At 39.3% G+C, this 11952-nt stretch overlaps 1 protein-coding gene and 2 non-coding genes across 3 annotated transcripts; all 3 read right to left on the reverse strand.

Annotated features, from left to right (window-relative positions):
- Positions 1 to 1633: 1633 nt before the first annotated feature.
- Positions 1634 to 8088, reverse strand: snx15 (sorting nexin 15). The gene is made up of 7 exons (XM_056368428.1): positions 7876 to 8088; positions 7047 to 7203; positions 6272 to 6387; positions 5824 to 6103; positions 5524 to 5697; positions 4051 to 4248; positions 1634 to 2319 (listed from the first exon to the last, which is right to left on the reverse strand). Exons 1-7 carry the CDS (start codon positions 7972 to 7974, stop codon positions 2180 to 2182), a joined length of 1164 nt encoding a protein of 387 aa, XP_056224403.1. The 5' UTR covers positions 7975 to 8088; the 3' UTR covers positions 1634 to 2179.
- On the reverse strand, positions 2666 to 2747 carry trnal-aag (transfer RNA leucine (anticodon AAG)). Its single transcript has one exon. It is a non-coding gene; the product is annotated as a tRNA-Leu (tRNA).
- On the reverse strand, positions 3163 to 3244 carry trnal-aag (transfer RNA leucine (anticodon AAG)). Its single transcript has one exon. It is a non-coding gene; the product is annotated as a tRNA-Leu (tRNA).
- Positions 8089 to 11952: the final 3864 nt, after the last annotated feature.

The raw sequence follows: 11952 nt of genomic DNA on the forward strand, positions 1-11952 counted from the left end.
ACAAAGCATGTAAAAAAAAAGAGGTACGAGGGGATGAAAATAGAGGAAGAGGGAGGGTCAGTATTTTCCATCCCTTTAACAATGGAGGGATGATCTCTGCTTATCCTCTAATCACATCCCTCCTTTTTTCCTCTCCTCCATCCCCTCTGTTATCTCTCATTCCCCGCAACCCCTCTTGTTCTCATCTGGTGAGAGAAAGGGTAGCCTTTTCCTCTCACCGGCCTCTCTTTTTTGTCGCCTCTCCATCTGTTTGTCCTTCCAGTCCTGCCTCCATCCCTCTCTCCTCTCTAGAGAAGGGATTCTGCTGTATGGTACTGATCTCTTTCCTCTTTTCCCTCTCTTTTGCATCCCACTCGCCCAACCCTTCTCCTTTTTTGTGTCGTCGAAAATACCAAAACTTTAACCTTAAAAAATGAGGTTATCCAAAACCAGTGCGTTGAAGCTCCTGCAAAAGAATGAATTCTCTTCTCTCTACTGGGGTGAATAGTTAATAAGATGAAATATGTGTTTATTAGCACAATATGGCCTATCACTGGGAAAAATACTGTACTCACATACGTTATCAGTCTATTAGTGCTCTAATGCATCTTATAACTGTTCTTTAACCAGGTACAATGTCAAAAGATGGACACAGGAAACATAGTTTGCAGCAGGGAATTGGGGGAAGTAAAGCAGCACAAGCATATACTGCCATACATACAAATGGATGATGGACATAAATAATATACACCTACAACTACCATCAGTATGACAAGTTAGCAGCGGCCTGATAGTGATGTTTGATGCTATTTTGCTCTAACAAAATGAGTTATGAGTTATGAGTAATACGTATATATACCTTCCCTGGGGATTTTTTTGTACATTCAGTATATTTAACACAAGAAAAAGCAGAATTAGAAGAGTTCATCCTGTGCAGTGTAGGTTCTAGTTTCCTCAATAGTCCAAAAGGTTATTTTAGTAACTACTGAACTAAACTGCAGCTTTATAAACGAAATTGCTCAGCTGAGGAAAACTAATATGAGATTTTGCAGATTTGTAAGTGTTCAAATTGAGGATTAGGAGTTTCTGCACTAGAGGTGTAATTGTCATGATCTAATAGCCAACAGTGCCCCTCAGAGGTAATGATGTGCTACTGCAAACATGCAAACCTACAAAACCTTCAACAACCACTGGATTCAGTTGAGCAGCCATTGTATATTTAAGGACAGTAACACAGCATGGTGGGAAAAAACTCTGAAATGATATACAAATAATTGAAAATACCGCTGACTACAAAACAAACAATAAATTGTTATGCTGAATAGTTTAAAATCAATTGTTGTTACGGCTGAGAAGCACTGCAAAACACCTCACATTGGTAGTTTCTTGCCAACAGAAATAGAAAACAGAAATATACCAGCAATTCTGGGTTGGTACAATATTATAATTCCACAGCAAAACAAATTATGTGCATTGTAGATGGTGAGTGATTCAGACTATAGGCTGACAACTGACTGGGTTAGACATCCTAAAATATCCTGGCCTGTTGACAGTTATTTTGACCATCTGATTAAGGCATGTAATAGTTTTACCAAGAACTGTTGAACTGACTGCTCTTTCTAACTTTACCCAAGAAAACAGATGTGTTATTGACTTAAATTAAAATCATATTTATTAACAAAACATTTCTTGTGCAAAATGCAAATTACGTAATATACAGACACATTACTGTATTCAACGAGAGAAGATTGTAAAAGGAAGGTAATAATTAAACAAGAGAAAGAGAAAGAAAGAGATGAAGGATTGTTTATCCATTAATCCAGTTAAATTTACAGTTACTTTCACTTTCCAGATACTTAGCTTCTGTAAATCACAGATTTTTTACTAAACAAAGGCAGCTAAAGAAACAGTCTGCACTGTAGTGTGTACCTCAGGAGTGTGTGTTCACGTATGTGCGTGTGAGTGTGTTCTGTGCTTTTGCACCTGATAGATGTGATATTTGTGAATGTTTTGGTCTAAATGACCATCACTTCTCACTTCTCATGTATGTCTATGAGAATCTCCCTCAAGACAGAAGGAGTATGTGTGTGGCTGCATGTGTGTGACATGTATGTTTGCATATGTATGTCACAACCCTGAGCTTAGTCTTTGATCTGTCTTCATTTGTAGGAACAGTGTATACAAATACATCTGTGTGCATCTATGGGTCCTGTGCATGTGTGTTTGTAGATGTGTGACTGTGTGTGGGTGAGGAGTGCCTGTCCACCAACATCTCAGCGTGTTTCAGATACTGGGCGGTCCTTCTCATCACTGACTCTTTGCGTACTGGATCTGGGTCTCCTGGACAGACAGACACACAGAAAGAAGGACAAAGATTATTATTTCCATTATTATTGTCCAGTAACAGCACTGGTGTAGAGAGGTAAAGGTAGGGTGGAAAAGAAGAAAAAAGCAAAGATCATGTCAAAAGCTTTCCTAAACCTAATGCTAAAAGACTTACAGTTTTTTTTTTAATTCGAAATTTAAGATTTTAGATTTTAGATTTGTAATTTTAAGGATTAGGTGATAGTGGTAGTAAGCATGTTAGCAAGCAGCACACCTTTCAGACTACACTGAGCTCCTTTTACTATCAATTAATTTTCAATTTGAATTTTTCAGAAAGCAAATGTAAACTGAAAAGTTTTACTGGCAGCGGTGGGATTCGAACCCACGCCCCCGAAGAGACTGGAGCCTTAATCGAGCGCCTTAGACCGCTCAGCCACACTACCACATGAGTAGATGATATCAACCTCAGCAAACTTGGGGTGGAGGGTGAGTCAACTTTGACCCCTTTGATAAGAAATCTGATCAGCCTAACAGCTGGGGAAGGGTAGATCAATAGTATACCATAAAAGCCTCATTGTCAGTTTCATATGTGGTTTCCATTCTGCTGTCAGCTTGTGGCAATGTGTAAAAGTCACAAGCAGCATCCCATTTCATAGGTGAAATGTTTTCTCACTACCTGAAGCTTTGATTTTGGAGGGCCACTCCAAACAGACTGTAATTTTGAAATAAGGCGCAGAGTTAAGAGGCAGACTAAGTACTTATATTTCCATGTGTTTATTTATCTTCATAATTTTCTGATCAGAGATAATCATTTATCAAAACCTAAGTGCAATCGTTAAAACACCATTAAGAAAGATCTGGCAGCGGTGGGATTTGAACCCACGCCCCCGAAGAGACTGGAGCCTTAATACAGCGCCTTAGACCGCTTGGCCACGCTACCTCATGATTTAGATTGTTTTCTCAAGAATTCGTTCTTTCATACTTTCATACTGATTTCCCTTGCATGGTGGCTGTTCAGTTCAGTTCAGGATGAAGCATTTTGGAAGAGAATATAAAGAAAGAACCCAGCGCCTCAGACCGCTCGGCCTTACTATCTATAACGAGACATGAGAGCACGCTAACCTAATAACTCATCCATTAGTGACACAACATATTTACTGCAGAGCAACACGCAGTTTACCCTCGCTAAAGCAGGACGGTAAATACTTGAACAAAACAGCAATGTTGATTTTACTATGAGGTCACATGCTGACATGCCACAATTGCTTTGGTGCCTGGTGTCTTTGCTCTGCCCATTTGCCTTTATTTGTGTATCAGCTGTGTACAATGCATAACACATCAGAATATGCAGCACAGAGGGAATATGGTCAGTAGGGTATTACACCTTTCAACTTAAATGCACAATATAATTTGTGAACATAATTCAAGCAGAAATGCATTCAGGTAAAATGCTATATCAAATGGACTGGGTGAGCTGGACTCAAATGTGAGATTGTTAATAACCAGAAAGAAAAGAGACAACACAGAAAGTGCTGCAGTGTTGTTTCAACTCAATTTTGTAGTGTGCAAAACGGTACACTTTTTATTTATCACTCAATTTAGCTTTTTCTTTTTTGTTAGTATGTGTTTCTTTGATCAGTATTTTGGAAACACACATTACTGTATTATTGCTGACCTGAATACTTTACCATGTCCCTCCCTCTTTCCTTCTTTCTTTCCCCTTTTACAACAAACCATGTTTCTCACCCTGTACTCCAGTGATCAATATATCCACTGCCGTCCTGTATGCACGAATGGCAGAACTAAATTCTCCCTCCTTCTCCCTCTCCATGGCAGCTGTTAGCTCAGTGGCCGCTTGGTTCAGATAAGCCACGTCCCCTCCTTCTAGACTGGTTGGCGGCAGTGAGAACAATTCTGAGTGGTCACTGGAGGAACTGGATCTATCTGAAATAGAAAAGAGAGAACTATCATTATTATGTTGGATTTTCTGGTATTGCGGCACAAGATTGTAGATGCTTGCATTTCATAATTGTTTCACCCCTATTGTATATCATCTCAAATTGCATGACATATGAGCTTGAAGAGGCCCTTAGGAGAAGTGGGATTTGAACTCACACCCCCAGATAGACTGGAGCCTTAAACCAGCAGCTTAAACCGCTCAGCCACACTACCCAACATAGCTGTACCGCCAGACACCACTTTACTTAGGATGGGTCAGTTTACTTTGCCATGACTATTTCTGGATCTGGTTTGAAAAAAAACAAACAAACACAAAGAGCGCACCAAGTCAGGCACCCCTGCTAGTCTAACCACTCTTTAACTTCACATTTTAATGACCGTGTAGAGACAACAGTGTTGTTTAATATGGCAGAAGTTTCAGTGATCAACTTCCCAACATTTCATTTGGTCCAGACTGCAAGTTCTCTTGTTTGAACAGTTGAAGAAAAAATAAAAAATTAATAATAATAAAAAAATTCTAACCATTTTAAAGGCTTGTTATTTACCACATAACTCAATTGTTAAGGTCTAGAGCACTTATTTCATATGAATGTCTGGATGTGATTCTCTGGACATTGTTACACATGCAGCACTCAACAGGAGACTGTTAATGTGAGATGCGTTCTCACCTACTGGAACTACACTATGGAAGGTGGTTTAGGTGAGGGGTGGCGCCTGGATAGAGCGTGACAGACAGAAACCTCATCAACATGCCCACTCGCTTGCTGTGAATTCTGTGGACAACTTTGTAGGTCCGAGCTGGCTTGATAAAGTCTGTTTACTGTCCCATTAAAGTGATTCGGACATTTGCGTTCTCACATGCAGCTCCTCCAGGTAACGTCAAGATAAGTTCAGGGTTGTAGTGCATGTGTGAAAGCACTATAGGAAAAGTAATTCATTTAGAACAAATTACACAGTATGTTACTGCTATAGTCCAATCAGGAAGCATCAATATTATTCATCTGACACTTGCATATCACATTTGGACTCATCAAAGAACTTTAGCAGGTAGTCTGTAAACAAATCGTCAACAAGTGAAATATTACTTAGTATTTAAAAAAAAAAAAAACAAGTAAAAATAACAAAATCTGCATAAGAGATATACTTTAAGACAAAATCACCAAAGACTGAAAAAAAGTCTGTAATTAGATTAGGAAAAAGATTTGAGAGGGCTGAAAGCAGTGGTATTGTTTTATATGATTCATCCATATTTATTTTCACCTTGTTTATAGCAGGGATCAAAGACAGCCAAGTCATTATCAGACAGTGGAGGTGGACCTTCTTCCTTTGGGGATGGGACTTGCTCTTCAGCCACAGAGTAAAACAGTGAATCAAACTCTTCCTGGGACTCTTGCGATTGGTGGTTTCTGGATGCAGATGGATCAGGAGACGGGACTGGAGATGGAAACACAAACCAAAAGGTAAGAGCAAGGATAAGAATGAAACAAAGCAAAAGTGGAGAGGAAAGTACAGACTTGGTTTAAAAATAGAAATAAAAGATTTTTTTTATCCACTGTGTACCTCTGTCATCCAGATCTGTATCACTAAGCTCCTCTCTTTCTTCTTCTTTCGGAGAGCCTCCCATCTCGCTGTACGCTTCAGCCGCCACCTCAGGTTCTCCTACTTCTAAGCCCAGGTTGGTGCCTAGGTCCTGGGGTAAAGTTGGAGCCTCCCTCCCCTCCTCCTCTTCTGCTGGCTCACAGTCTGAGGCCCTCCGCTTTGGGAGGGGGATGAGAGGAGGAGGCAGAGGCCCAGCTGTGGACAGAGGGGTTGGATCTAGAGGTCTTGTGACCTCGCCGCCCTGAGAGAAGGGAGAGAGAGAGGAAAACAGAGGGGATATGTGAAAAGAAGGAGGAAGCAAAGAGTCCAATAGCATTACAACTTTTGAACTTGCATGTTTTTTGTGTGCAGATATCCATGGCCACTACATCTCTGTTTCACTTCCTGTATGTGTGTGTGTGAGTCTTACTCTGAAGAAGTCCTTGAGCTGTGGGCTATTGTAGAGTGCAGGTATGCTGGTAGCAAACAAAAGCATAGCTTCTGCTGCCTTCCTCCTCTCCTCTATCACAGCCTCATCAAACCTTCCTACAACAGAAATATACTATATAATATGCAATATAATGACGATTCAGATGATGATTCTAGAAAGTTAGATGAAAAAATAAAGGAAATAAACAGTAGAAATGGAAGCCAGACTGGTAGAACTGACAGTGTGTGTTGTTTGTGGAGATTTTCAGGTGTGTTTGTTCAAATTATTGGTCATTTTTTAAGGCTGTAGTTTACCTTTGTGCATTCAACATATCCATCAAGACAGCAACTACTGTATATATTGCCTTAAAAACTCACTGGAAACAGTGACTGTCAAATAGTATGGCTCAACTATGTTGCTGCATTTGCACTTGTACATCTGTAACCACTGAAAATGTATGTCATAAGCCCAGGGGAAATGTCACAAGAATCTTACAAAATGCTAAAACCAGGCAAGCTGAGCAAGTATATCCTCACCAGAAATGACTGAAAGACACTCAACAAGATAACTGCATAAAAAATAGCTACAAACAACAGCATCAAAATGATAACTGAGCTGAATTAACATCTCTGACACCGTAAAAACTTCCATAGTTCATTGTGATTGATTTCTGTTATGAATCTAGCCCCTGTAGCACACCAAACAACTCAGCAATATGCGACTATGCTGGAATTGGATGTATCCACAGTTTATCACAATCTTTGCAACATTTTACCAAAAACTTGTGCACGGGGAAAAGGTGGAAACTCCTCCTGTCTCCTGAACAGGTTCCTGTGTGTGTAGGCCAACTCCCCGTGGAGCTTCTTCAGCTCTGAGAACCTCCTCCACACAACCACCTCTTTCACATCTTCTGGACGACGCTTGGAGACAAACTACAAACGGAGAGAGGAGAGATTATTTCAGTAGCTCCATGTTTAACATTAAGCCTCAGACCAGCTTTTTGTCACACTGATACATAGCAAGGGACAATCTGTTGAAATAATGGGTATTTTGAAATGGATGAACAGGACAGAGAGGGAAGAAAGGCAGCTCAAAGTAAAAGTACTTAAACTCAAGTCAATTCAAGTTGTCATGTGTATGTTTATCTGTAGATATAAGGGAGAGTGACAATATATTGAACTTAGTTTACAAAGATATGATAACCTTTGATTTTGTATGCATGCCTGTCTAGACCACGGGACATTAGTGTGGTCATGGGGGAGCTGGAGCTCACGAACAGAATCACAAGTTCTCTGTTTCACTTGAGTGCTCACTGTGCCTCAAATAAAAGGCCCATTGTGTATTTATCCATCTGTCTGAGCTAGCTGCAGAGCCTTTGTGTTGTTTCTGACAGGGACTGATGTGACTTCATTGTGTTATAAACCAATAACAGTACAAAGTCATTAAGTTGATTGATGTAACTGACCAGAGACTGTAGTACAACATACGAGACAAATCATGTACTTAAGGGAAATAACAAGCATGGAGGATGAGAATAATAATAATGACAAAATATGTTTCTATTGTTGACGTTGTAGCTGACGAGAGATAATGAGTAAACCAACCCTTGCTGTCACTTTGTACTCCGTGTGTCCCTTCTCGTGAGTGCGAGGCTCAGTAACGGTAAAGAACCGGTAATATTCCTCTTTGGGTTTTCGTGACATGTCCGTTGTTTTAACGACAGACAACCAGCGTGTTTGAGCGGCACAAACCAAAGCTGTCAAAGGCTGTAGTGCTTCTGTTGTGATTCTGCCTTCCCTCCTCTCTGCTCACTTCCTGGTTGGTGACGTGTGCGAATGCGTGGTTACGTTTAGTAGATGCGTCAAGTTATTTTTCTCCCGTTTTTGTGGGAGTATTAGTTGTTTGTTTTTTTAATCCTTTCTTGTATAACACGTTGCCTGTTGTTGTGCTAATATTCATAATATATTACGTTTTAACCTAATTACTTGTAATACTTATTAATCAAATCAAATTACATTTGAATTTTGCAGCAAGGTTTGTTCAAAATCTCTCTTTCTAACCCATTTCTGTTTATTTTCTTTTTTCTGCTGGAATATATCACTAACACTGATATCTAGTTGTACTTTTGTGTGTGTTCTATATTGCAATCAGCAATATCAGTCACAGACACAGTGAAGGAAACTGTGGTGGATGTGGTCAGTCTTTTAGAAGCTCAAATTCTGTTAAAATTGGGGCAGTTGAAGCTGAATGTATAGGCTATCAATCTGCAATCACACCACAACACAAATTTCATAGTTTCTTATATGTATTTTACAACTGCAATTACAATTTACAATTCCAACTTCTTTTAATGATCATGAAATAGGAGGTTACCACTGTGTCAGTATTGAGGAATTACATATAATCCTCCATTACATCCAGAATACTTGAGAAGTCATTCTGTGACAATGATGGTCAAATTAAATGGCAATGCAAATTAAAACGTGTGAGGGTATCTGTAATAAGCAGTAGGCTTTTGTCTTTGCCATAGTAGTTTATAAATGTAAGGAACATTGGAATACTCCAGGGGGCGCTAAAGACTTTTGTAATATACTCAGTTAAATATAACATAAGTGGATGACTAATAAATGATTTGGTCAAATACAGTTTTATGAATTTTGTTCCATGAAACCTTTCTGATACAACCAATCCATACTCTGATTGCTTGTATAGGCAGAACAGACCCTCTGTGTCTCTGTAACAAAGAATGTAAAATAAGAAAAGCAAATAAAAGTCTTGGACATACCCTGTTTGAGACAATACATGAAAGAAGGAAACAACAGACATTATTGTAATGCTGAGGAAGTTCCAGCTGTGCAACAATGCTCTCCACCTCTCTTCCAAGCTCTTATCATTTCACAGCTCCTCTGTGATATGATTTTGAGGTCAAAGACCATACAATATTAATGTTACTTCACCTGTAATTTATTTACTTTTCACAGACTCAGTGGCGTTGGGAAAGGGAAAAGCCAAATTATCAGAAAAATTGGTGTTTTGACTACTGCTTTAACAGGAGGTAGGTAAAGTGTGGGTTTATATCCAACAGGCTGCAGCTCCAAAGGTCAGTGTTCATCTTCACTGCTGCTGCTTTCCTCTCTGGTAATTGCTTGTTAAATTGAAGGGAAAATGTTAGCAGACACAAATGAGGTAAATATTTAATCTAAGACAACCTGTGCGCCTGGTTTGACTTCACTGACAAAAAACTGACAACCTCCATCCAGACAGCAGTCGAACAGGTTCAGGACACAGTGTTCTACTTTCATACACAGATGTGTATAGTTGGCATTATAGGGATATATTGGTGGATACAATCTGTGATAATGAGAGGATGTTTCACACAACATAGCAGAGGATGGTTTCAATCCATAGACCTCTGAGTTGTGGACCCAGCACTCCACTTTCCTGAACGAGAAGAGAGAGAAAGAGCACTGGAACTGTGAATTGAACTGTTTGAAATTCTTCTCACAGAAAGGAGCATTCTTATATAATGTGCTGCCATTGTTTCTTAATGACAGAAAGAGGTGGTAATAGGAGGAGAGAAAGGGGCTGAGAGGAGGGAATGAAGTTCAGGCAGTGAAAAAATGTAGAGAGAAGAGAGAGCACATGAATAAGAAAGAGACCGTGAGAGAGGGAGATGTTCATGTGTTTAATATAAGATAAATATTATAAGATTTAAAAAAATATATAATTACATTTTTCACAAAATGCTGTGCTTGAAGTTGCAATGAATGTTAGTTGTGAAGTTTATCTTAGCATGCTGCAAACCGAGGGTGATCAAGTCAGTCCATTTATTTAGTTTTATTGTTTAATTTCTGAAGTTTGTACAACACATAGTTCTTGTATTCAATGTGTTAAATTCTTTTACATATTTGTATGTATTACTTTATATTGTGGTGATTTTACTGATGTGATGAACTGTGTGTGTTCGCTTTGTCCATATTAGCTCCCCATTCATGCCAGTGCAGAGTTAGAGAGGGAGGCTTTCCATGGTGAACAGTCTCCTCTTTGTCTGTGAGAGAAAAACTGGGCCATACAGTCTCATCTAATGGGAAAGAGGAGAACAAACAAAAAAAGACAAAAGAAGAGGAGGAAATATATTACAGACAGAAATACAAATGGAAGAAGGGAGAGAATAGAGGTAGAAACATTATTTAAATGTACAATCAGCTGCATTGGGGGTTTGAATTCAGATATCACTGCTACACTTACATAAAACCCAGTTAATGTACACCTACAACATATCAGTGAAACTGAACATAAAGCAATAACATTACACAATGTGACAAAGTCCCTATGAAGAAGATTGTATGTTATCAAATATGTGTCTGTTGCATCAACTTATGAAATGTTTCACTCCCAACACGCTATGTCAATTGTTTTCTAAATATCTTTTTACACTGTATCCAGGGCACAAAAATAATATTGTATCATGTTTCCTGTTGATTGGACATTTGTAAAGGAAAACAGGTTCATGCTTGTTAAAAAGCTGAATAAATGAATCTGTGAATACCTTTTTTAGATTAAATGAAAGCCGAGTTTCCCTGAACTACACTGGTTGAGCCTGAACTGTATCAAACAATGAGATGAAAGCACAAGAACTCAGCCAGACTGGTCTAAACTGGTCCAGGTCTGCCCTGCTGTGCTTTTTTTTTTTTTTTGTCAAGCTCATGCTGTCTTGCAAAATAAACTCTCTCATAGGGATTCAGGGATCAGACAAGGATTTATAGTGAGGCCCTGTGTGTGCAATCATGTGTGTGAGTGTGTGTCCCCAGCCCCTAACTGAGAGATATTGAACTTCGAAAATAGACATTTGCAAACTTAAATTAATTGTTGTCGCTTTTATGTTCTGTGGAATAAGCTTGAAGATACTTCAAGAATTCAAATGACAGAATCAGCTGTAAATCCCATTTTTATACCAGTTTCCTTTTACTTTTACTTGTGGATGATCATACAGCACTCTTTTCTGTAATAATATTTGATGTCTCCTGTAAACTGCTGTGTCCCTGAGCCCCCAGTGTAATGTAATGTACAGTAATCATTGCAGACAGACAAAACTATGCAGCAATGTTGCCCCCCCACCTATCTCTGTGAGTGTGTGTGTAGACTTGCACATGGATTTACTACCACCCCCCTTCTCCTGCCAAAGGCATAAACAAAGCACAGAGGCTCTACAATAGGTCTTGGAGTGATATATTTAATCGCTGTCCTCCATGAACTTGTGCTCTCCATTTGTAGTGGCTGACGGTGCAGCCAGTTTGCAAAACACGTGAATCGGTGTCACGTAAAGTTTGAAACGCATGCTTGGATGTAAGTTTATCCTTCAGGTTCAGGTTGTTATATATGAGAAGACTCAACAGGGCTCAGACAACGTGTGGGAAAAGACACAAACAGTTTTGCTGTAGCTCAGTAATGTGTTTCCATTAATACCTCTGGCCATGCATTACAAATTTTGTTCCACATTTTGTTTCACCCTCAACTCATAAACATGTTTACTCATCCCTGCCCCCTCCTCTCTTTTTGTCTGCCCTTTCCCCCTGTTTATTTTTGCACTTCCCCATTTCTTGGCCACTCCTCCTTACTCCTGTTTCCTGATTCAACCACTCATCTGTCTCCTCCTCTTTCCCTGTTTTTTTCTTTCTGTT

This window comes from Seriola aureovittata, chromosome 23, assembly GCF_021018895.1.
Source record: "Seriola aureovittata isolate HTS-2021-v1 ecotype China chromosome 23, ASM2101889v1, whole genome shotgun sequence".
Classification (NCBI taxonomy): Eukaryota; Metazoa; Chordata; class Actinopteri; order Carangiformes; family Carangidae; genus Seriola; species Seriola aureovittata.

What these genes read in the sequence shown, in the direction of transcription:
- snx15 (XM_056368428.1), bottom strand. Translation starts at nt 7,974, where the DNA reads ATGTCACGAAAACCCAAAGAGGAATATTACCGGTTCTTTACCGTTACT. An exon ending in TCCCCGTGCACAAGTTTTTG is followed by an intron (nt 6,388 to 7,046) that starts GTAAAATGTTGC and finishes TTTCTGTTGTAG; the next exon opens with GAAGGTTTGATGAGGCTGTG. An exon ending in TGATCCCTGCTATAAACAAG is followed by an intron (nt 4,249 to 5,523) that starts GTGAAAATAAAT and finishes TTTCTATTTCAG; the next exon opens with ATAGATCCAGTTCCTCCAGT.